At 37.5% G+C, this 24,287-nt stretch overlaps 1 protein-coding gene across 1 annotated transcript; it reads right to left on the bottom strand.

Moving 5' to 3' along the window:
• Window positions 1–3,554: 3,554 nt before the first annotated feature.
• Window positions 3,555–23,754, bottom strand: LOC121426333 (homologous-pairing protein 2 homolog). Its single transcript, XM_041622601.1, has 6 exons — window positions 23,640–23,754; window positions 22,762–22,873; window positions 20,555–20,625; window positions 12,200–12,328; window positions 4,584–4,643; window positions 3,555–3,796 (listed from the first exon to the last, which is right to left on the bottom strand). Exons 2-6 carry the CDS (start codon window positions 22,832–22,834, stop codon window positions 3,737–3,739), a joined length of 393 nt encoding a protein of 130 aa, XP_041478535.1. The 5' UTR covers window positions 22,835–22,873; window positions 23,640–23,754; the 3' UTR covers window positions 3,555–3,736.
• Window positions 23,755–24,287: the final 533 nt, after the last annotated feature.

Raw genomic sequence — 24,287 nt, 5'->3', positions numbered from 1 at the left:
GTATGAGGTGCACATTTTTTTTGTACGAGCACCAAATATGTCCACATTTTACAACTTATTGCATGGCGTATGCTGAATCATATTGTATAAATGTATCCTGAATGTGTTACTTTCTTATGAAAAGATAAATTTGTTTATTATATTATTATGCAAACAAAAAAATATAAAAAAAATACTCCCTGTAAAGTTACATGTAAAATATATTATGTGCACTTGTTAAAATTACCAAGAGAATTTGGACTTTATAGCGCATTTACTTTCAACATGAAAACCTTCTCATACCCTATTCAAAACCAGACATGAAAATCAGTTTGTAGAACTACTGTAAGCTTATTCCATATGATGAAGCAGGTTGTTTTTTTTCACCGAGACATGGTAGCCAAAACGATGAAATGCAGGAAGACAGTTTGTGATGTCACTTTAGTAGTCTTCATCAGGGAGTGCCCCGTGTTAAGTCTTTATGAATAGAAAAGTTGTAACCTTTAAAGTTACACACAATGAACAATATTGAGAGGGGTCATTTGCTATGAACTGTATAGATAGATGTACCCCCTCCATGTACACATATTTCAAGGCGGTAATTGTAAATTGTAATGTTTTGAATGTGTCAAAATGAAATTATATGATTATAACGAGTATATTATTATGATACTGTCCTCTTAAGTAAAAATTGTACAAGCTTCTTTTGTTTTGTTTTTTGAAGAAAAGAGAAGTTTGTAAAAAAAATGTTATGTCTGAATGTTTAACATTGTATGTAGTTCTTTGGTCCGTAAAGTGAACTAGGACCACATTTCAAATTAAAAGATAATGGTGCAATTCAAACAAACAGACTCTTTTGTGATAATTGTGTGACAGATAAATCATGCTACTTGTTTCTTTATTCCTCTTTGCCTGTGAATATTGCAAAATCGTACATTTTCATATTGAAATTTTAACAAGAGCTTTTTTTTAATTGTGTTTATACAGAGAATCCAAATTCTAGCTCATTTTGGGGTGGTGTGAGAGGATGTTTAGGGAGACGCATCTCAAGATTATGTGTACATACCAGTATCAAAAGGGATTGAGTACTAGTAATATTGTGGAGGTTTGCAAAAATTTGAGCTGTGGTGCTCTCCTTGCAATGTTTCAAGAGGAAACCCTGAATTTCAGAAGCATCACTACATGTTTCGCAAAAAGTAAAAATTATAGACTATAGTAAGTAACTAAGCGTCCATATCTGGTATGGATGTGAATCACTGTGGTCATTAAAGCAAGTGATAAGCTTAAGATTCTCTGGTGATTTCTGTCTGCCCTAAAGGTTTGAAATTAAGATTACAGCATTAGAGAAAAAATATTAGCAGATCCGGAATGAAGTTAAACAATCCTTTAAAGGAAAATATCTAAATGAAATTATTCCCCAAAATAAAGTTAATCTACTGTCTTTCCTGATCCACAAACTACCATTATAGCCAACAAAAACAGAGAATTAAGGAGTCATATATAAAGAGACTATCAGATAAAGAGAAGAGGAAAGGTGAGAGAAATAAGGAGAGAGAGAGGGGAGTACTTCTTATCATGCATTTCAAATTATCCAAACCACTGGAAAGGAAAATTGCAAGCTGGTCTACATCCACTTTGTTTGGTCTTGTCCAACAAGGTCCAATTCTTTTCTGCCTATTACGGTAACCATTTTGTCTAATTGCCATTTAGCCCAATTTCCATTTTAGTATAATGGTGGGGTTGTGTAAGCAAACAACCAGAAGATTGACTGCTTAAAGTCCCCTTCGAGTGACCTGGTAATGAGGATCAATGCCTTTCCAAGTGGGAATCGAACCCAGGTCACCAGAATCCGATACCCCCAATCTACCGACTGAGCTATCGCACTACCCACGAAGGGAACGCACATTCTAACTATTGGTCAAACACCAGTTTCTCTTCTTGACAAGATGATTTGTTCATAATCAAATTTGCATTTGACAAATCTCAAAATAATAAGATGACAAAGTAGAAATCAGACCATCTGGGCATTAGACCAGATCAATTGTATACCCAGTTGGTTAAGCCATGATGGCGTTATACAATCTGGGTGCTGTTTCACAAAGATTTAAAGGACAAGTCCACCCCAACAAAAACTTGATTTGAATAAAAAGAGAAAAATTCAACAAGCACAACACTGAAAATTTCATCAAAATCGGATGTAAAATAAGAAAGTTATGGCAATTTAAAGTTTCGCTTATTTTCAACAAAATAGTTATATGAATGAGCCAGTTACATCCAAATGAGAGAGTTGATGACATCACTCACTCACTATTTCTTTTGTATTTTATTATATGAAATATTTTTATTTTCTCATCATTGTCATGTGAAATGAAGTTTCATTCCTCCCTAAACATGTGGAATTCCATTATTTTAACATTTTGTGCTTCAGGCAAGGAGGTCTTAATTGTCAAATTCGTAAAAATTGAAATATTGTATAATTCAAACAATAAAAAACAAAAGAAATAGTGAGTGAGTGACGTCATCGACTCTCTCATTTGGATGTAACTGGCTCGTTCATATAACTATTTTGTTGAAAATAAGCGAAACTTTGAAATGTCATAACTTTCTTATTTTACATCCGATTTTGATGAAATTTTCAGCATTGTGCTTGTCTGATTTTTCTCTATTGATTCAAATCAACATTTTTCTGAGGTGGACTTGACCTTTAAGTGCGACTTAAGTCATACTTAATCTTTGTGAAACACCCCCCTGGAATTAGCCCAGTTTCTAAGAGTGAATACAAACAAGTCTTTTTTAGGCATTTCAAATTATCCTTACCACAGGCATCACAAAAATAACACAAATCATTACTCAAAAACATGAATTGTATAAAAACTTTTAATTACAATTTTACAAACCAATGTTAATTTACATCTTATTACTGTAGTTAATGATTGCTACAATCATCAACAGTAACTTACATGTATACAGTATGTATTGACTTCTGACAACAAAACATTGGGCTTCATACAGCTTAAATGAATAGCAGGATTTTAATGTACAGCGCTCTGGGGGCCATTTCATAAAGCTGTTCGTAAGATAAGAACGACTTTAAGAACGACTGGTGATCCTTTCTTTTGGTAAATGGTATACATCATTGGCGATGGTTTAGCGCGTAAGAAAGGTTCACCAGTCGTTCTTAAAGTCGCTCTTAACTTACGAACAGCTTTATGAAACACTCACCTGGACTGTCAGATGTGACACTGATTATTACATGAAGGTGTTGTATTTATTTTTTTAATTCATAAAAGATTACTTCACATAATTTCCAGACTTTGTAAAACCAAAGAATTTCATTTACATGTGTCTAAGATGTAACAATCAGATTGTATAATCAGACAATAGTATCTTGATTTCATTTGGAATGAAGTCTGCCCATGTCTGTCAAATTCTATGTAGAAATATTTTTTTAGGGAACAGCATGCAATATGTGCATAACTTATGTCCTCAAAGTCAAAGGGATAACAATCAGACAAAATTTCATTGGTGATGGGCTTCTTTATAGGTTTCATATGTTTGTGCATGGATAGGTTCAGACATGTTAGCATGTATTTTATTGACTAATAAACGCCATTAATGCCAGAGATAGAGTTTTCTTTGGTAGAATAAATGCCAATGCCACCAAATATTAATGGGAAAAAAATAGGGCATTGTGGGAGTAAATTCAGAGCTTCTGTCATTAAGGTTGAGTTGAATAAAAATCTTTAGGGTTCCATATTCATTTTGTCTGGGGTATCTTGACATTGCATTCTTCATCAGTTTCTACACCAACCTCTTCCTATTGAATGGAAAAGAAAACAAACATGAAATCATATAGCAGAGTTCTACAGGCAGAACATTATATAGTTGATTAAATACAGTAAAATTGAGAATCAAAACCTTGAAAATTAAGTCATCAAACTTCGATTAAAGAGCTAGCAGATCTTAAGGTTTTGTGGTATTTCAGTGGAAAAGTTCTATACCTGTAATCATCAACATGCAATGAGCATGTTGATTATGTCATGTCCCAAACTTTTCTCTTTCTTACATGTGTATTATTATCTTCTTTACTTAAAACAATATAAGTTACATCTTGGTCTACCTTATTTCTACATGGTAAATGTATTCAAATTACCATGTAAAATATCTCAGAAAAAAAGATAAAGAGTACATGTATTAGGATCAGATAACTAATAACAACAGAAATACGAGAGGGAGGAGGTGAGGAGGAGGAAAAAAATTGTGAGAAAATATCAAGTATAGGGAGTGAAAGAGAGACATGGTAGACAGACAGATAGAGAGGGGGGGAAGAGCAGTCAATTAAGAGTATGTATAATAATGTTTTATCCACCAAAGGTAGCCACTTCAGTTAGGAAACTGCTCTACCAGCAGGCCAGCATAATATATCATATCATTATCAACCTTCACTAATCTAAATGTTGAGCACCTAGCAAGAAGGCAGAAGGTCCCATTTTTATAAGTCTTTGGTGTGACTCGGCCAAGTACCCCAAACAGAAATGTGAATACTCATATAGATGTAGGAAAAAATTAAAGTATAACAAAATGAAAGAAATTTTTTTTCTTACCAGCAACTGTTTCTTGCTTTTAGGATAACCCTCTAGAATAGCATCAATGATGTCCATGGCCTGCGTAAAAAGAAAGGAGAGAAAAGGTAGGTAGTTGTGAATATCTTCTAATAGATCCTAGGTGCGAGTCCTGGGGCCCGTCTTACAAAGAGGTGCCATTGATCCGAACAACCTCAACTATATGGAAATGCATCAATGTCATATTCATTTCTAAAAGAAATTTACACAATATCCATTGTAAGCAAAGAGCTCACTGAATTCTAAAAAAAATGACAAATAAATGAATACTCGTCATATCTGTCATGAATAATATGCAAATGAACTGGTTGACCCCGAGGTCAATTCGCATGTGCGCGATGTAAGCGATGCGGAGATATAAGTATGGAGAATAAACCAGCAATGCTTGTATACATATGGACTGAATTCTTATCCATCTAACCGTGGTTGAAGTAAGGTTGAGATGTGACACTGGCGACGAGGATGTTTAGTACATTGTTGGACTTTTGAGCAAGGAACATGGCTTCAGGAGGAATTGAAATGTCTGGTGTCAAAGGAGTAAATGCGTTCGATACGGATGGAGACGCAAGTGTTGTGAGTGCACGGTGGACGGCGTGGTATGAAGAGTTTGATGCCTACGCCGACAGTCTCGGGCTGTTTGAGGAGGACGATACGCCGGCGTCGCAACTCACCAGACGGAGGGCTTTGCTTCTGTACTGTGCTGGAGCATCAGTACGTGAAATTTTTAAGACATTGGCCAATACTGGAGGTAAGGCTGATTACAAAGCAGCTGTTGATGCCCTTAATGCACATTTTGTTATTTCTTCGAATGCTACATTCCAACGCCATGTGTTCAGACAAGTTTCTCAGCAGGAGAGGGAAACTGTAGCTCAAATGGTAACTAAACTTAGAAAGGCAGCTCAAGGGTGCAATTATGGTGCTGATGAGGATAATCAGATCAGAGATCAAGTCGTACAGAATTGCAGAAGCAATAATTTACGTCGTAAACTGTTGGAGAAGGGGCAAACTCTTACTTTAGCAGAGACTTTGGTCATCGCCAAGTCGTTTGAGGCGGTTGAAGCACAGTTTCAGTCCATGAAGCTAGATGGAAGGTCTAGCGGAGGCCAAGTGAACCAGCTCACTACCAGCTCAGGGAAGACGTCACGTGGCAAGTCCAGTCGTAATGCTGAGAGTGGACATGAGTGCTATCGATGTGGAAATCTAGGACATTTTGGAAGCGACGCTTCGTGTCCAGCTAAAGGCAAGACATGTAGATCATGTGGAGGTCATGATCATTTTGCAAAGAAATGTAAATCAAAGAGCAAAAAGAAATCCAAGTGGGGTAGTGAGAAGAAAGACAAGGAAAGATCTGGTACTAGTTCAGGATATAAGTCAAAGAAAGGTCGTGGTCGAGTACGTCATGTTGAAGGTAACTCTTCAAGTGATGATGAGGCTGTTGCTGAGTGTGACTGCAAACACAAAGTCAGAAATGAAAAAAACTACCAATTTGCTGTGTATGGTATAACTAGTCAGCACGAGAAAGTTGATTTGATAATTGGTGGTGTGACAGTTCCTGTTATAGTTGACAGTGGAAGTGACAGTAACGTCATTGACAAATTGTTGTGGGAGAAACTCAAATCAAAGAGAATTGTGTGCACGTCGAGGAGATGCAGCAGAAAGTTATATCCTTATGCTTCCAAAGTACCTCTGCACACCATAGGCTGTTTTACCACGTTAGTAGAAGTTGGCGGCAGGAAAGTTGAAGCAGAGTTTACTGTCATCGAAGAAGAGGGAGAGCCGTTACTTTCGAAAAGTACTGCGAAAGAACTTGGAATTCTTCAAATTGGGGTGCAGTCTGCTCAAGTTAACTCGGTAATGCAGTCATATGAAGACCTCAAGAGTGAATTTGATGGTGTGTTCCATGGGGTTGGAAAGCTGAAGGGACGCCAAGTCAGACTGGCTGTAAATGAGACTGTCAAGCCAATCGCCCAACCTGTGCGCAGAACACCATTTGGCCTAAGGGAAAAAGTAGAAACCAAAATCAAGGAACTCATGGAGCTTGATATCATTGAACCAGTCGAGCACTCTACTGCATGGGTGAGCCCTGTAGACATTGTGCCGAAACCCAATGATGACATCAGATTATGCATAGACATGCGGCGAGTCAATGAGGCTATACAAAGGGAAAGACATCCTATTCCCACGGTGGAAGAAGTGTTGCAAGAGCTAACTGCAAGCAAAATCTTCTCAAAGATTGACTAGAAATGGGGATATCATCAATTGGAGTTAGATGCAAACTCACGGGATGTTACAACGTTTGTGACCCACTGTGGACTGTACCGATATAAAAGACTGTTATTCGGTATCAATGCAGCTCCGGAGATATACCAGTACGAAATACACCGTGTCATCCAGGGGATACCAGGTGTAGCTAACATCTCGGACGACATCATCGTCCACGCCAGATCTCGTGAAGAGCATGACGTGAGGCTTAGAGCAGTCTTAGCTAAGCTTGGAGAAGCAGGACTAACGGTAAATGCCTAGAAGTGCAAGTTCGGAGTAAGCAAGTTGGATTTCATGGGACATAGGCTTACCAGTGAAGGTCTGAATCCAGCCAAGGCCAAGGTGGAAGCTGTTGCAAATGCTAGAGAGCCACAGAATGAAACTGAGATGAGGAGTTTCCTGGGACTTGTGAACTATTGTGCAAAGTTAATTCCAAACTTTGCTACTCTCTCTGATCCTTTGAGGAAGTTGACCAGGAAAGATGTACCTTTCGAATTTGGCCCTGAGCAGCGAAAGGCATTCAATGCTCTGACGGATGCCCTTGTTAGTGCGGAGACTTTAGGATACTATGATCCCAAGGCACAGACGAAGGTGATCGCTGATGCAAGTCCAGTTGGTCTGGGGGCTGTTCTAGTGCAGATTCACGCTGAAGGACCAAGGATCATCGCTTATGCCAGTAAAGCGTTGACGGATGTGGAGAGAAGGTACTCACAAACAGAAAAAGAGGCCCTAGGACTGGTATGGGCATGTGAGAGATTCCACCCTTACTTGTTTGGTATTGAATTCCAGCTGGTAACGGATCACAAACCGTTAGAAGTCATATACTCACCAAGGTCAAAGCCGTGTGCACGCATTGAGCGCTGGGTGTTGCGGTTGCAACAATACAAGTATAAGGTGATGCACGTACCAGGGAAGATGAACATAGCAGACTCTTTGTCAAGACTATTATCTGGAGATAGTAGCTCATCAAAGCTGGAGACAGAAGCTGAGAGTTTTGTACGATTCATCGCTATGCAGTCTACTCCAGGGGCAGTGACCACTCGAGAGGTAGAAAGAGAATCTGAGCATGACCCAGAACTCAGAGAAATCAGAAACTGTATCCAGAGTGGACTTTGGGATCAGTGCTCACACAAATCTTATGTACCAATCAAAGATGAGCTTTGTGTGGTTGGGCAGTGCGTGTTGAGAGGAAGCAGACTAGTGATTCCAAGTACACTGCGGCCACGAATAGTGTCTCTAGCTCATGAAGGACACTTAGGAATTGTTGGTACAAAGCAAAATTTGAGAACCAAGGTGTGGTGGCCCGGATGCGAGAAGGAGGCGGAAAAGTTTGTGAAAACTTGCCATGGATGCCAGATCACAAGCAGAGGCAACCCGCCAGAGCCAATAAGAACTACCCAGTTGCCTACAGGACCTTGGGTAGATGTTGCTGTAGACTTTTTAGGACCGCTACCATCTGGGGAATCTATTCTTGTAATCATTGATTACTATAGTAGATATTATGAGTATGTAATAATGAGATCCACCACTTCAGACAAGACTGTGGCAGCCCTGATGGAAGTATTCGCGAGGCATGGCTTGCCACAAACGCTTCACTCAGACAATGGTCCGCAATTCGTTTCGCAAGTCTTTGCAGACTATATGAGAGCGACTGGTGTACACCACCATAGGGTTACACCTAAGTGGCCTCAAGCGAACGGTGAGGTGGAGAGACAGAACCAATCCCTAGAGAAGAGAATGAGAATTGCTCACTCAGAAGGCAAGAACTGGAAGGAGGCCCTGTTGGTGTATGTTGCAGCCTACAGAGCTACTCCACACAGTACAACTGGTAAGAGCCCAGCTGAGCTACTCTTCGGGCGGAAGATTAGGACGAAGCTTCCAGTAGCAAGCGAATCTCTTAATGACCAGGAACTGAGAGATCGTGATGCTGAGATGAAAGGCAAAATGAAACTTTATGCAGATGCCAGGAGAGGTGCTAAACATTCAGATGTTGTGCCAGGAGACGAAGTTCTTGTACGGAGAGAGGTTGCTAGCAAAATGGACACTCCTTTCATACCACAACCATACACAGTGGTATCCAGACAAGGCAACATGGTGACTGTTCGCTCTCCAGAAGGGGTGATGTATGACAGAAATACATCACATGTGAAAAGGTATAATCATCAGAGGGCTGAGACTGGACTATCACAGCCTAACGTTGATCTTGATGTTCAGTTGACAGCAGAGAGTGGTGTTGACACCATTGATCGACACCAAGATGAAGGAACTGACCATCCGACGGAAGTATCATCATCCAACCAGCCATTAGATCTCGCGTCGAGCAGACCAAAGAGGCATCGACAAAAGCCCAAGCGATTGTCGGACTATGTGCTGGAATGAATCGGATAAATCTTTGGAAACAATTATCCAGTGGAAGTGATGCGAAGTTTCATTCATTTAAGTTATCAGTGTTACACATATTTCACAAAGTAATATCTTTTGCAAAGATATATTGGGTGTATGCCTGTACGCTGCCCAATATAAGAAAGTTTGGGTGTACGCCTGTACGCTGCCCAATATAAGAAAGTTTTGGGTGTATGCCTGTACGCTGCCCAATATAAGAAAGTTTTGGGTGTACGCCTGTACGCTGCCCTTGATTGATTTTGTTCATGTCAATATTTAATTGCAAAAAAAAAAGAGGAAAGTGTCAACTAAGTGATTATCAGCTGAGTTATCATTAACAGTTGTCTACTCTTGCAGATGATTGTGATTTAGAGACTAGGACAGTAAGGTGTTGCAGTTCAAGTTAGCGCCTAGTTATCAGCTGAGAAGGAACATTAAAATGAGAACGCTTTAACCAAGAATACTGGACTGAGGAGAGAATATTTAATGGACGTGAATGCTAAATGATTGTAAGAACTTGAGTTATGAAGAAGACTTTATACATTATTCAACAGAGAGATGAATATTTTGAACTCAAGTTAAAGAAGACTTTATACATCATTCAATGAAGGGATGAATATTTTGAACTCAAAGAAAGACTTTATACTCATACAGTTTATATAGTTTATTCAAACATTCGTACACTTTATACTCATACAGTTTATATAGTTCAGTCAAACATTCGCACGAAATCAGTTGATCATACTCTGATCATACGTTGCATATTTTGTCAAATTGGTTTAAATTTAATCGTTATGGGCATGAGGAATTTACCATTCCTGAAATTGGTTTTTGTGAAAAAAGGCATTTACATCAATTTGAAATCACATCTTGGAAAAAAAAAGGAATCTTGGAACAAAAATGTAGCATTGATAGATATGCAAGTTAATATGCAGAGTATGGCCAACGAGAAAATAAGAAAATAGATGATTTGTACATGTATATATGCATCTCAACAATCATACAAGGAATTATAAGGCTTCATTTCACGCTCCGCTCCAAGGGAAGAGTGTGATACTTGTTGGTTTTAGCAATTTTGTCTTTTGGTCAAATTGCCAAATTCATATGAACATGCACTGCATGCACAGTTACAAAACAGATGCAAATTGGTGGAATTTTTACCAAAAAACTATTGACTGGAATTACATGTTCTTGAAGGTTTATGCTATGTAAGTAGGATTGTGTTAGCATTTTACTGTTAAAATTATTACTGAAGCATTTAGTATCAGTGTTAGATGTTAGTGTTAAAAACAAAACAAAACAAAAAAAAAAAAAAAAACAGGCAGAGATTTTGAATATTATGGATCATGTAGTACATTACTCAAAGATAAACACACAGTGACAAAGGAATTTCTGTGAAGGCAATAGGAATTTATTAACTGAAGTGGAAAGGGAAAATCTTATCGTGGATAAAGTTTATTTCTGGTGGAAAAGGGATGTCATGAATAATATGCAAATGAACTGGTTGACCCCGAGGTCAATTCGCATGTGCGCGATGTAAGCGATGCGGAGATATAAGTATGGAGAATAAACCAGCAATGCTTGTATACATATGGACTGAATTCTTATCCATCTAACCGTGGTTGAAGTAAGGTTGAGATGTGACAACATCTAGAAAATATTTCAAACAAACATGCATTTCAGATGTTGACATCACTGGCTTTCCATAGTTGTGGTTGATCGCATGAATCGCAACTCTTGTAAGACGGGGCCCTGAACTACAAACTAGATGGACTAGTTTCTGTATCCCAGTTTTTATAATTCCAGGTAGGTTTTGATCAAAATAGGAAACAATTTTTATTTGTAGGGGCTATATTTTTCTCCACATTGGGGCAATTGCAGAATTTTGATGGCCACTTTTTATGCCTAACAAGCAATTATGCAGTAAAAGCAAATATCATTGTTCTGAAGAAGAATATTTATTTTCAAAATCATCTTGAATAGAGATTGTGACAGATCCTGGGGCGACTCTAGAAAAAATGGTCTCCCCAAAGCATGCATTTTGGGGAAATTTTAAGGACAATTTGGGTTGTCATGAGGTTGAAATCCCATGTCTCTCTCAAAATCTCCTGTCGTCCTAATGTATTTCCTACATTTTATTTTCTGTGGTTACCAGTATCAGAGTTTATCTAATGCTATCAAAGAGAAAACAAATGCATTCTTGTAATAGCGCCATCAGTTGAACTCTGGCCTACAATAAAATAAGTGAGATACAAACAATAGTTCTATTTTCTTCAAGAATCCAACTATTAATACACATTTATCTGTCGCTAAGTTTGGCAGACAATTATCAATAAGTCCTGTGTTTTTTAAGGTTATCAAGTAGAGTTGAATATAACTTAATTGATTCTTAATTTGAATAGCCGACATACTGCATCTCCTTTCTATAGTTTACAGAACAAGATGAAATAATGAAGAGGGCATTCATTTACTATCATTTATGCTTAAAGGGGTACTCCAAGCTGAAAAGACTTGAAAAGATAAAGACAAAGAAAATACTAAAAAAAAATCAAAATCAGACAAGGAATAACAAAGCTATGACATTCTCAAGTTTCACATCATTTTGGTGAAACATTTCTATGCATGTGTTCATTAATATTCAATAAAAAAGCTGATGATCTCACATCCCAAATTATTTTTTTGCATGGTGAATTTTACCATATTCATTTAGATATAATCTATTTTCAGCCCAGAGTACCCCTTCAAATGAAAACAATTGCATATTTATGTTAAGGGGCAAAATAATGCATTTAAAGACATGCACAAAAATTTACAATTGATTGTAAATATCAATAACTTTATCTTTTCTTTCTTATATTACAGGAATCGTATTGTAAATCATGTCTAAAATATATACAATCAATCTTATCTTTCAATCTTGCAAGGTTAAGATGACGATACTCATACTTGCTTACCATCCTCTTTCGTTTCCTCCATGCCTTGACGGTGGTTTGATGATTCTCATACACAGTTTTCTTCTGTTCAACACTTATATGGCTACCTGCTGATCTGATCTGACTGACACGACTTTGCTTTTTGGCACACTGAAAAACAAAAAACATATTTTGTTAGAAAAGTGGCAAAACTATATTCAAAACTAAAACAAACTTACAGGTATTCAATGAGATAAACAATAGTAGAAATCAAACATTAGCAAAAATTTAATAGCTGATCAATGGCCTTAAAAAAATATTTTAAAAAACTAGGGGTAGGACAAGACATACATGGGAAACTTCTAATTCATCATAAGCAAGCAAAAGTATACCCTTTCTTAAAAGAAGATCTAATTTTGTGAAAGATATTAATATAATATCCATGGAATGTTAGATTATACACTTTTTCGTTCTATTTCCTTTCTACTCCCCCCATGTCATGGATCCCCCTTCTATATTACAACCCCTTGATAATGAAAGAAAAGATTCCAGCTGACCTAAATTGAGATTATCTTTTATTTTGATGACCCAAATCTGGAAGATATGTCTTACATATTGCTTTAAATCTATCACTTGATTTAGCAAGCTTGAAATTTTAGAAGCTGCACTCTGAAGCATGCTTAACCCTTCACAAGCCAAGTTCAAAGGAAAGCAGTACGATCTGTGAGAGAGGATTAAGTTCTTGGTACTGTCAGGGTTAATATCACTCTATACCCTTGCTGATGGATGTAATGTAATACTAGAAGGCTTCCATGTGCCGACAATGTCATTCCCTAGCAGCTGATCAGGATTTCAAGCCTCTCTTACTAGCCTGAAACGCTGAGCCAGCTTCCTCCTTCATCGACAATGACTGACAAGTATTTCCAACAATAAATGTTACTGCTCTTATAGTTCCCCTTAAAGGGTCATTTGTGAGAATGGCTTTTTATTTAAGATTTGAGAATGGAGAAACTCTTATATAGGATGTTCAGAGTCAGGTATGATAAGGTGCAACAACAAAAATGAAACATTCCTGTATGGGAGTAACTAAAATAGTTGTGCTTTGGTAGTAATCACAGGTGATTTCTCACAGTATCAAATAAATCCACTACCAAGGAACAAATGGAAATTAAAAAAAACTATATATATCTAATGGCTTGGTGATTAGCAAAACACTCAGGCTTTCCCTCAGTAAAAGGGTCTTTTTTCCAAGCTCGAATATGCCATTGTTATCTGTTATTTTTATTGTTCTCTTGTTTTTTCCAAATATTATCCATAATGTTTGACTCAAATTATTTGCTTAAAATCTCCATTACTAGCAAATTTGATCTGACCAACATATGACCACCAACGGTATAGAACAAATAAAATATATGAAACATATAATCTGTGGTCATAATTAAAGACAATGACCACAGTCACATGTTGTGGACCCCACCCCTTTACCCCTCCTCTCCCCCACCCAATCCCAAATGATTCATTCCTTAAACCTATCAAGACCAATTTCCTGTCATAGATCCTTTTTAGGCTGAACAGTTTGACCTCCCAATACAGAGGGGGTGTGATCTATACCCCCTCCCTCCAAATCCTCATTTTACTCTTATCCGAGTTGCTCCTAAGAACATTTTGTACTTTAACCTGTTACCGGGGGGGGGGGGGGGGGGGGGGCACTTCCATTGACTAGTGGTCATTGTCTTTAATTATGACCACAGATGATTTGTTTCATATATTTTATTTATTCTACACTGATGGTGGTCTCAAAAAGCACCCTAAACAAATATTTTCCATATTCTGAAAATGCACCCCTTAACAAGTATTGGTTTCTCAAACCCTACCCTTAACAAGTATTGAAAACAAAACGATACTCTTGGCAAGTATCGCCTGAAATGAACCCCTAAACAAATACAGCGATATATTGTTGTCAAAGGTCCGTTTTACCTTTACACACCATTTGGTTTCATATGGCCCCACCTTCCACAACTCGCGCCAGTCAGACTCTAAACACGTAGTGTTGGGGCAAAAAGGACATCCTTTATCAAACATTTTAATTTTGTTTTATCATCCCCGAAAATTTGACCCTAAACACGTAGCTTTCCTAGCAAAATAGATACTTTTTTTCATTATTTTTGTGTTTTTGACACCCTTATTACGTTACGTACGTAACGTGCCCTATCTTGAAAAAGACATCCTTTTTACGTGTTTTTTGGTCGCGCATGGTATCCACCTGTCAATGTGAGTGCCCCCCCCCAAAGTTTAGCAGTAAAGGGATTAGGACCAAACATAGATCTATTTTAGGCTGAACAGTTTGACCTCAGCACAGAAGGGTGTGATTGATGCCCCCTCCCTAAATCTGGTGACAATTGCTCACATTGAAAATGTTCATATTAAGCATAATTATAGGATGTAATCAAGAGGTGTTTCATGGAAGTTGTCAGTATACTGACAAAATTGCAAGTGCTGACAATATCAGAGAAAATCCTTGGTTCTGATTGGCTGAGAAGCACTGGCCTCTGTTGCCATGGTAACTGTTAGGGAAAGGCAACTTGTCAGTGCTGACAACTTTCATGAAACAGTCCCCTAAACTGACAATAAAACTTAATAATAATCCTCATTTATATAAGCGCTAAACACATCGGAACGACGTCTCTAAGCGCTTAACAGATATATCAATACCCTGGTCACTGGATCCTGGCATGCCCGCATACAATGTATGCACCTTCTACACTCCCTGGGGAGCATTCAAACAAGAGTTCCAAGACTCAATTGCTAGGCATACTACATAGGCTTTCGCATCCTACCGGGTACCCACTTAACACCTGGGTGGAGAGTGGCAAAATGTGGATTGACACCTTGGCACCACGGCTCTTCCACAACTTTTTTTTTTTTCCAAAGTCCTATGTCTTCAAAGCAAAGAGGGGAACGGTTGGAGAATGAATAAGGTAGCGAGAGGAAAAGATGAGGAGAAAAAAGAAAAGAATGAAAGGTCAAGGAAAGGAAGGCTGAAAGGGAAAGGGGGCAAGAAGAATTGGAAGAGGAGAAAGGGGAGGATTACAGGAAGATAAGGGGACAAAAATGTCAGTAAAGGGGGAGGAGAATAAGATGGAGAACAAGGAGAAAAAGAAAACAAGGACAAGAACACGAGCTGATTCCTCTCCTTTAAGAAAATGAGAAGATGATAAAGAAGACAATCGAGTTGAAAGAAACCTCAACATTCCCCCCCCCCCAAGTTTGAGGATGAGATCCATCATTTCATCTCATTTACCGGTGTCTGAATCTCACGTCCCTTGAGTACAGACATCCTTAACTTCCATATTCACTCAGCCAATTGCTATTTTCTGCTCTTATTTCCTACCTCAGTTTATCAAGTTCAGAAAACAGTCAATGTGGGAGAAGGGGGGGTGAGAAAGTGAGGGGAAGGATGAAGAGGGAGGGGAGAGGGTACGAAGGGGTTGGGAAGAAGGAGGAGATAGAAAAATGAGGATAGGGCAGCAAGGGGGAGTGGAGAAGGGGAATGCAGGGGCGGATCCAGCCTTCGCCAATAGGGGGGGCCCGGAATTTTTTTTCAGCCATATTTTCCCCGATCGGCCACTCGAATATGATATCTGCCGGGATTTTTGGTTTCTTTAAAGGGGTAGTCCTATTAGTCACTTCTTTGCTTTATTCTTATGAATAAACATAAATATATAATACCATAATCATTATTTATATAATGCGAGCGCGAAGCGCGAGCTATTTTTTGGGGGGGAATCTTATGTACTTTTTTTTAAAAGTTTTGAACATTCTGGGCAATCCTGAAAAAAGATAAGTATGCAAGTGAATAATTATTACGAACGTGAAGCGCGAGCAGAAATGAACTGATGGAAAAGGTACTGTTAAGGACTTGCTTGCAGTTAGCCATGAAGATGTTACATATTTTTAAAAATCAAATAATGCGAGCGCGAAGCGCGAGCTGAAATTTTTTGACATGTTTACCTAAGGAATGGAAATTCTAAGCACTTTTGTAACTTAACATAATAGGTATATAACTAAACGATTGGTGCGAGCGCGAAGCGTGAGCAAAAAAATTCGTGATTTAGACCTACTGAACGAGACACTCTATTCAAGTTTTGTAAATCATGAAAAGGATGAGGAAGTGGGGATCTTCCTTACATTAATAATGCGAGCGCAGAGCGCGAGCGGAAAATTTTTATATACGTTTTGAGCTGATCGAAAAGTATTTGTTATGGACTGCTTGAACTTAACCACGAAGACGTTACATTTTATTTCAACATTCAAAAATTGCGAGCGCGAAGCGCGAGCTGAAAATTTTTGATATTTCTACCTGAATAATGGAAATTTTAGCACTTTTTGTAATCGTGGAAAGGATAAGACAAAAACATAACATTATTGATGCGAGCGCGAAGCGCGAGCGGAAAAATTCTGGACACTCTATTCATGTTTTGTAAATCATGAAAAGGTTAAGCTATTGGAAATTTTCACACATTAATAATGCGAGCACAAAGCGCGAGCAGACAATTTTTTTATATTGTTATCTGAAACCGGATAATTATTTGAATGGAGAACAAGCTGCGTATCTGAATAAACGTGTGTTTGAGATATCGACCTAGAATTTGGGTACTCTAAATACCTTTTTTTACCATGAAAATCAATAAAGCGAGCGCAAAGCGCGAGCTAAAAATATATGATATTCGGATCTGAAAAGGGGTCACTTTAAGCTCTGTATTGCAAGCACTTTGTGGAAAAATTGTGAGGTGAAAAAGGATAACAGTTAAAACAGAGCTGATATTTTCAATTATTGTTACTTTGAGTTTTGACATAGGACCGGGATATTCTATAAGGACATTATGTCATCATAAGAAAATGATGACTATCTTCCTATTTCTCTTCCTAAGCATGAGAGCGCAAAATCTATTAATATTATGGCCTGAAAACTGGACATTTAAAGCCCTTTTGTAATTATGCATAAGATGCATGAGTTTAAAATCTATCAATGCGAGCACAAATCGCTAGCAGAAATTTCATCAAATGGTGATTTTAAGTAGTTTGTTTTAGAATTAATATTGAGATATACATTACTCACTAATCAAAATGCAAGCGTGCAGCGCTAGCTGATACGTTTTGACAATCTGATCTAAATAGGGATATTTTGAGAACTTCATGGAATACAGGAAAATAATAGGTAACTGACAAATCAAATTTTGTGAGCGCGCAGCGCAAGCAGAAATTGGTAATATTCAGACCATAAAACAGAAATTTTTACACTTTAAAAAAATCAATTTGTAAATAAAACAAAATAATGAAAGTTCAATTTCCCAGCTGAAATATGTTTTGTATATTGACTTCAGAATTTGATATTTTAAGGTCCATATTGAGCAAGATATCACCTAAAAGGCAATGCGAGCGCAAAGCGCGAGCGAAAATTTTATATCCCGACATGAAAGATTAAAAAAAATTAATTTCCAAGTCTTCCCCTTATCTTATTTTATTCACTCATCTTCCTCCTCTTACGCTTGCCTTCCTTCTTTTCTCCTCTCTTTTCCCTTTTTCTTTTTTCCTTTCTTTTCCCCTTTTTTTTTTTTTTTTTGCTCCGCCAATAGGGGGGGCCCGGGCCCCTCGGGCCCCCCCCCCCCTGGATCCGCCTATGGGATGGTATAATTTGTAAACAAATTTTCGGCATCCTATGTGTTTAAGATCGCATGCTCGATCTGTAATGAAAATCATAAGTCAGAAAAAAATTGGAACCAGTGGGATTCGAACCTGCCATCGGCTGCGACTTAACCACCAGGCTATTCTGGTTCATGGCTAAATCACGATGAACTGGAATTCAAATACCCTCGATCCTCTTCTTTCTGACTCATTAATATGCAAATGCAGTAGTATAAGAAGTATAGGATAAGAAGAATAGGAATAGTATAAGAAAAGTGGGAGGCAGAGGGGGTAGGATGGTGGAGTATGACTGCAAAGAGAAGAGGAGGGGTAAGAGGAAAGGGGAGGAAAAAGGAATGAGGGGAGAGTTAAGTGGAAGAGAGGACAAGAGAAGCTGAGTAAGAGGAAGGAGAAATGCAAAGAAAAGATTTAAAAGGAGAAAGGCGGAGGATGGGGAGTAGAATGGACAAGAGGAGATGATGACAGGACGAGCGTTGGGAAGCAGGAGGAGAAGAGGATGGAAGGGAAGGTTGAGGAAGGAGAAAATAGGACAGCAAGGAGAGGAAGAAAAGAGGAAAAGAGGGAGACGAAAAATGGAGGGGAAGGGAATATGAAGGGGAGAGGGCAGATTATTTGCTAGATATATTTGTGCCTCCTATAAGTTTTATTTATCTTTTATAAAGGTAAACAAATGGTATAGACGAAATGCCAAAGGGGTATGTTTTAAAAATCCTAGGGTCTGTCGCATAAAGACTTGCAATTTTTTTTACCTATGTTTTAATGTGTTAAGTGTCAATGGCATAATTTTGTCTGCTGGAGTTTTTGTTTATTTGCAGAGTTTTTTAATGGCAAAAGCTTTATTACTGGCTTCATCTTTGTCGATTCCAAAGTTGATGATGTTATGTAACAAGCCCAGGGTGGAAAGACTTGAATATGAGCTACTTTACAACCTTGTCAATGTTTTTAAGAGTGAAAATTAAGATTTCAATATTCTAATAATCATTTTTTTCACTAAAAACTTCCAGAAATGAATTTTTTTATGTTTCCATTTCTTTTTCACTACAAGCCACAATTCCTTCAATTATTCAAGGACAACCAATCTTGACAATCTTTATGTGCAAGACAATGACACATCCTTCTTTAATCATAAAGAATCTTCATGTGGGAACAGGCCTTGGTTGAGATGCGATTCCCAAATTAGACATCACAGGGTGCTTTCACACAAACACAGATTAGAATCAACTTGAAATGTGGAATCTAAAAGTATTTGATTGATGAGCATCCACATGAAAGAAAAGCTTTGCTTTAGCATTCAACCAGTATGCTACATTACAGTACATGATCCAACCCCACAAGCAAACGTAAGTCCTACATGTAAATATGAACACTTCCAAAATGGTTGAAAATCAATTTGAATTATGCAATTGAAAATTATCGTTATGATATCAATTGGCATACATACTGGCCAAAATACTGCAATCGGCAAAGAAGATAATGAATGAGTTTAACTCTCTTCTCTAATTTGCTCTTGTATGAAAACCCTCTCATTAGACAGAACATGAATCACAAGTCTTATCTGACTGTCATAGAAACATACACTGAGAGGTCACTAGGGTTTATGCTAGATGCTACAAAGATTACAACAAAAATAGACATCAGTGCCTTGGAGCATTAAACATGAATAAACAAGTATCCAAATTTAGATGCTTATTATGAAGAAGTCATTATTTAGGTTTTTCTAAAAGGAGTAATTGAGATTCAACACGGATAGCAATACTATAGCCCAAGGGGTGAAGTGGGAAGAGAGAATTACCTTAATACAGATTTGAATGGTAAGAGGGAAGAATAAGAGGTGGAGAGAGTGAGGGGGGAGGATATTCAACCCCCTCATATCCTTTCCTACCCTACCCAATACCCCCTCTCTCCCTTCAACCTCTCCTTTATGAAGTACATCTAAACGAGAATGATTGCCACAAATTAAAAAACAAAACAATTGGCCCGTATTCTGGAGACGGGTTAAACTTAAACTCTGGTTTAAAGTTGTGGTTAACAGTAGAGATATAATATTTTACCTCATTTTGCTCTTAAATCATTCTTAATTGTGTAGGAAGTATAAATAGATGATTGTCTTCACCATCGATGAATCAGGAAAGAGCACAGTAAACATAAGAAACATACAAATTAATAAAAAAATTGACACTTTTGGCTTCCCATAATTTTAGCACAGAGTTAGACCATGGTCTAAGTTAAACCTGACTTCAGAATACAGGCCACTGACTTTATCTTCCCAATCCCTTTATATCTCCCTTACCCTCCTTTGCTTTCCTTCTCCCATCCTGCGAGGTCCTTCTTCCATTTTACCATGGTAGTTAATTCCTGAATACTTAGTTTGTTTCTCTTACCCCTCCCGTTAATTCTTCCCCCTTGTCTCTCTCTCACCCCCCCCCCCCCGAATGGCCCTTCCTCCTATTACATACCATGTGAGTTCTTGCATCCTTTGTATACATTAACATGTAGCTTCCTCTTTCTCCTTATCCCCCCCCCCCTTTTAAATTTCCTTCCCCTCACTTCCTCATCATCTTCCTCTCTCCTACATCTTCCTACCTACCGTTGAGTTCTTGTATCCTTCGTTTAGCTACCCCTTTCACTTCTTTCTCCTCCCTTTCATTCCCCTCCCCTCTCCTACTTGGATCCTACCACCTTCCTACCTACCATTGTTGTGAGTTCTTGTAACCTTTGTTTAGCTTCCTCATTGGTTAATGAGCTATTCAGCATTGCAATCTCTAAATGGCAGGAAATAAAATGAAAAAGAATCTATTTTTGCCAAGTTAAAATGAGATCAAAATATAGTGACAGGTTCTAATAAGGCTATCCACTGACTGGTCACTATAGGCAGGTGGCTGCTCTAGACAGGTAGCTGCTAACACAGCAACAGTGTATACCAATAGCAAGGCTCCGCACTAACTTTTCGTCTTGGTGGCCCGATCAGTCCACCATAATCATCAATTTCATATTCTCGGTGGCCCACCAAGCAAATTTGGTGGCCCTAAAATAATAGAAAACATTACGAATTATAAAGACTTTGGTAGCCCAATCGGACCACCAAATGTGGGCTTTTACAGAATTTTTGTGGCCCAACTCTCATTTTTGGTTGCCCTGGGCCACTACTAATGTTGTGCCCTGCCAATAGTGGTATTTACAAGTCAAAATGAAATAAACAGAGCTGAGGAATGTGTTTCTAGCTATGCATATATAACAAAAAATGTTCCATGGACCTGTAAAATGACTAGAGTCACTACCAGTCAAGCAGTAGATTATACATGACAGGTTCAAATCTTCCTACTTTCAAAACTTGTTTTCTGAATCATTTTCCCATTCAAAAAATGTGATTCCATTTCATGGGGGGCAAGCAAAAATTGTCTCCACAAATCACTACATCAAAATGATACTTGTCCGAAAACCAGTCTTACATTAGTGTTATTTGGTGCTGGTACCGAAATCACCAAATGCCTATTCCATCCCTTTAAATGGGAAGCGGACTGACTAAAACTATGTGTGATCTTTCATTAAAGGTCAAGTCCACCCCAGAAAAATGATAATTTTGAAAAATCCAACGAGCAAAACGCTAAAACTTTCATCAAAATCGGATGTAAAATAAGAAAGTTATGACATTTTAAAATTTCGCTTATTTTTCACAAAACAGTTATATGCACATCTCAGTGACATGCAAATGAGACAGGTTATGATGTCCATCACTCACTATTTCTTTTGTTTTTTTGTTTGAAAAAAAAATTCATTTTTTACAGATTTGACAATAAGGACCAACTTGACTGAACCATATAGTATTAAAACAATGCTAATTCCACATGTTCAGAAAGGAATTAATAACTTCACTAGACAATGAGGAGAAAATTAGAATATTTCACATTTCATATAATGAAATACAAAAAAAATAGTGAGTGGATGATGTCATCAGTCTCCTCATTTGCATACTGACTAGGAAGTGAACTGTTTTGTGAAATTAAGCAAAACTTTAAAATGTCATAACTATCTTATTTTACATCCGATTTTGATGAAATTTTCAGTGTTATGCTTGTTGGATTTTTCTCTATATATTCAAATCAACTAATGGTTGAGGTTGACTTGTCCTTTAATTTTTATAAATAACTAGTCTTAAAAGATATCTTCAGAGATAACTATTACTAAAACAGAAAATAAATTATCTCATTAGTTTATGTTTAGCAAAACTAAATTTTTTCGAGGGAAAAGTACTTGGTTTGCTTTGTGGAAACAGATTCATTGCGATATAAATGAAGTGAATACTTAGTGAAATAATGTGTTTTCAATTTACAAGACTGCACTGCTGAGAATGTTGCATTATGGGAAGCCAGATATTGAGTAGTAGAGGATTCACGGTAAGGCAATTAGTGTTGCCGGTTCATATGCCCTTTAAAGACACGTTTACCAAAAGTATAATTATTAGAAGACACAAGATTTCTAAAATGCAGATTTTATTATCTCAATACCCCTATAGATCCCCTTAGTAACCCTTGTGACCCCCAAAAATGCCATGCTAAATCTATGTCCCAAAATAATTAATCCTCTAATGATGGTGAGTCATGGATAATCAAATAATGTTATGATAATTGTGGATCAATGAACATTGAAGAATCAATTCAAACAGCATGAAATAGTAATACCCATGTACACAATTTTCACAAATATTTGTTTTATATTAACAGTTTGTTTTGTTTTTAATCAAAACCAAATGAATAGGGACATGCATAATCTCTTTTACACACTATGAAAAAAAAAACATTATTGTAATAAAAACTGTACCTACAAATAAAATAAATTACAATGAAACTATCTGAATGAGTGTTTGGTCTTTTTTTTTTAAACTTATATAATGCTGTTACCTCTCTCCTTTTCTTTACACTTTGTCTTGGAAGTTTCTAAACTTGCTGTTAGTTCGGTGATCTTTGTGTCCATAGCTCTCAGTTCCTTCTCATCGACACTTGGAAACTGACTCTAAACAAGCAAATGAAATGAAGGGAAACTATTGTATTCATTAGACCTTGAACCACAAATTCCAGAAGGCCTAAACACCTTGTGCACAATCCAATTTTGGAACATATTGTAAAGTGCAAAGCATTTTTTTATTTGAGGTTCAAATTATCTGTAACAATACTAGCCATGGCGTAATTTCCTTTGGCAAGACATTCATCCACATTGTGCTGCACCAAACCCAGGTGAGGTGAATGGGAATTTATTCCTTGAAATGCCTCCGCACTTTAAAAGGCTACTGGGCTGAAGCAAGGTTTATAATAACCAAGTCCTTTGAAATCGCTTAGGGACATTATGTCAAAATATGATAACACTATGTACATACCAAATCGGTTTCAAATCACTGCTATATTTGTAACATTGCTATAAAATCATTACAACTAGATGTTAATTTCGATTTTATTCTAATAAGGATTGTAGCATCGTCATAAATTTGGACACAGGTATTCATAAAATGATTTAGAACTTTAAACAGTGAGATGTTCCATGTCTCAAAATTTGCATCAAATCTTATTACGTCATATGGCTTTTAGTAGCAGGCCCAGGTGGGTGTTTGATAAGATGAGCGACTTCAAGAATGACTGGTGATCCTCTTTTTACAAATGGTATACATCATTGGCCATGGTTTAGCGCGTAAGACAGGTTCACCAGTCGTTCTCAAAGTCGCTCTTAACTTACGAATAGCTTTATGAAACACCCGCTAGAATTGATTAGTGTTATAATAATTTACCTGATCTGCAACATAGACCTTCTGCTTTCCATACACCTTCTCTGTAATCTTGCCATCTTTTGCTAGGTCTTCAAGACATCTCACAATGAGCTGAGAGGAAAGAAGAGAAGGGAGCTGAGCATGAAAGTGTTTCTTGCCTCATACAACTACTAGTGTGAAGGTTTTTAATTGATGAACAGGCATCGTAGAACAAGCATGATTGGGTTAAAGTAAAGTAGTAAAGAAGTGTTGGAGGATTGAGTGACAGGGTGGACAAAACGTCCTGTCTTGTATTTTTGTGTATGACATTTTTTGGGGTACTTTCGTTTGACAAGGCGCTCTAGATGAACGATATGGATGAAATGTTTAAGGCCTGGAGATAAAACTAAATGGGTAAAAGAACAAGTGGCAGTTCATTTTATTTTCATATAACTCATACAATGTATTACCTTTTACTACAAACCATATCTTTTAATTTGTATCCTAGAATTAGGGTAGAAAAAGCTCAAATGGAAAAAAGGGACAAGATTAAATCTAGTAGCATGTATCCTTATAAATCATACAGCCTCGAGTACTTAGTTTTCATTTCATTTATTTCAACAGGGCAAAACATTTATATGTCTTTTGATATCAAAATCTCAAATGAATATGGCATTGTTAAGTTGTTTT

This window comes from Lytechinus variegatus, chromosome 13, assembly GCF_018143015.1.
Source record: "Lytechinus variegatus isolate NC3 chromosome 13, Lvar_3.0, whole genome shotgun sequence".
Taxonomy (NCBI): Eukaryota; Metazoa; Echinodermata; class Echinoidea; order Temnopleuroida; family Toxopneustidae; genus Lytechinus; species Lytechinus variegatus.
Note: the sequence above shows the minus strand (reverse complement) of the source record. Positions and strands in the feature narration are given on the sequence as shown.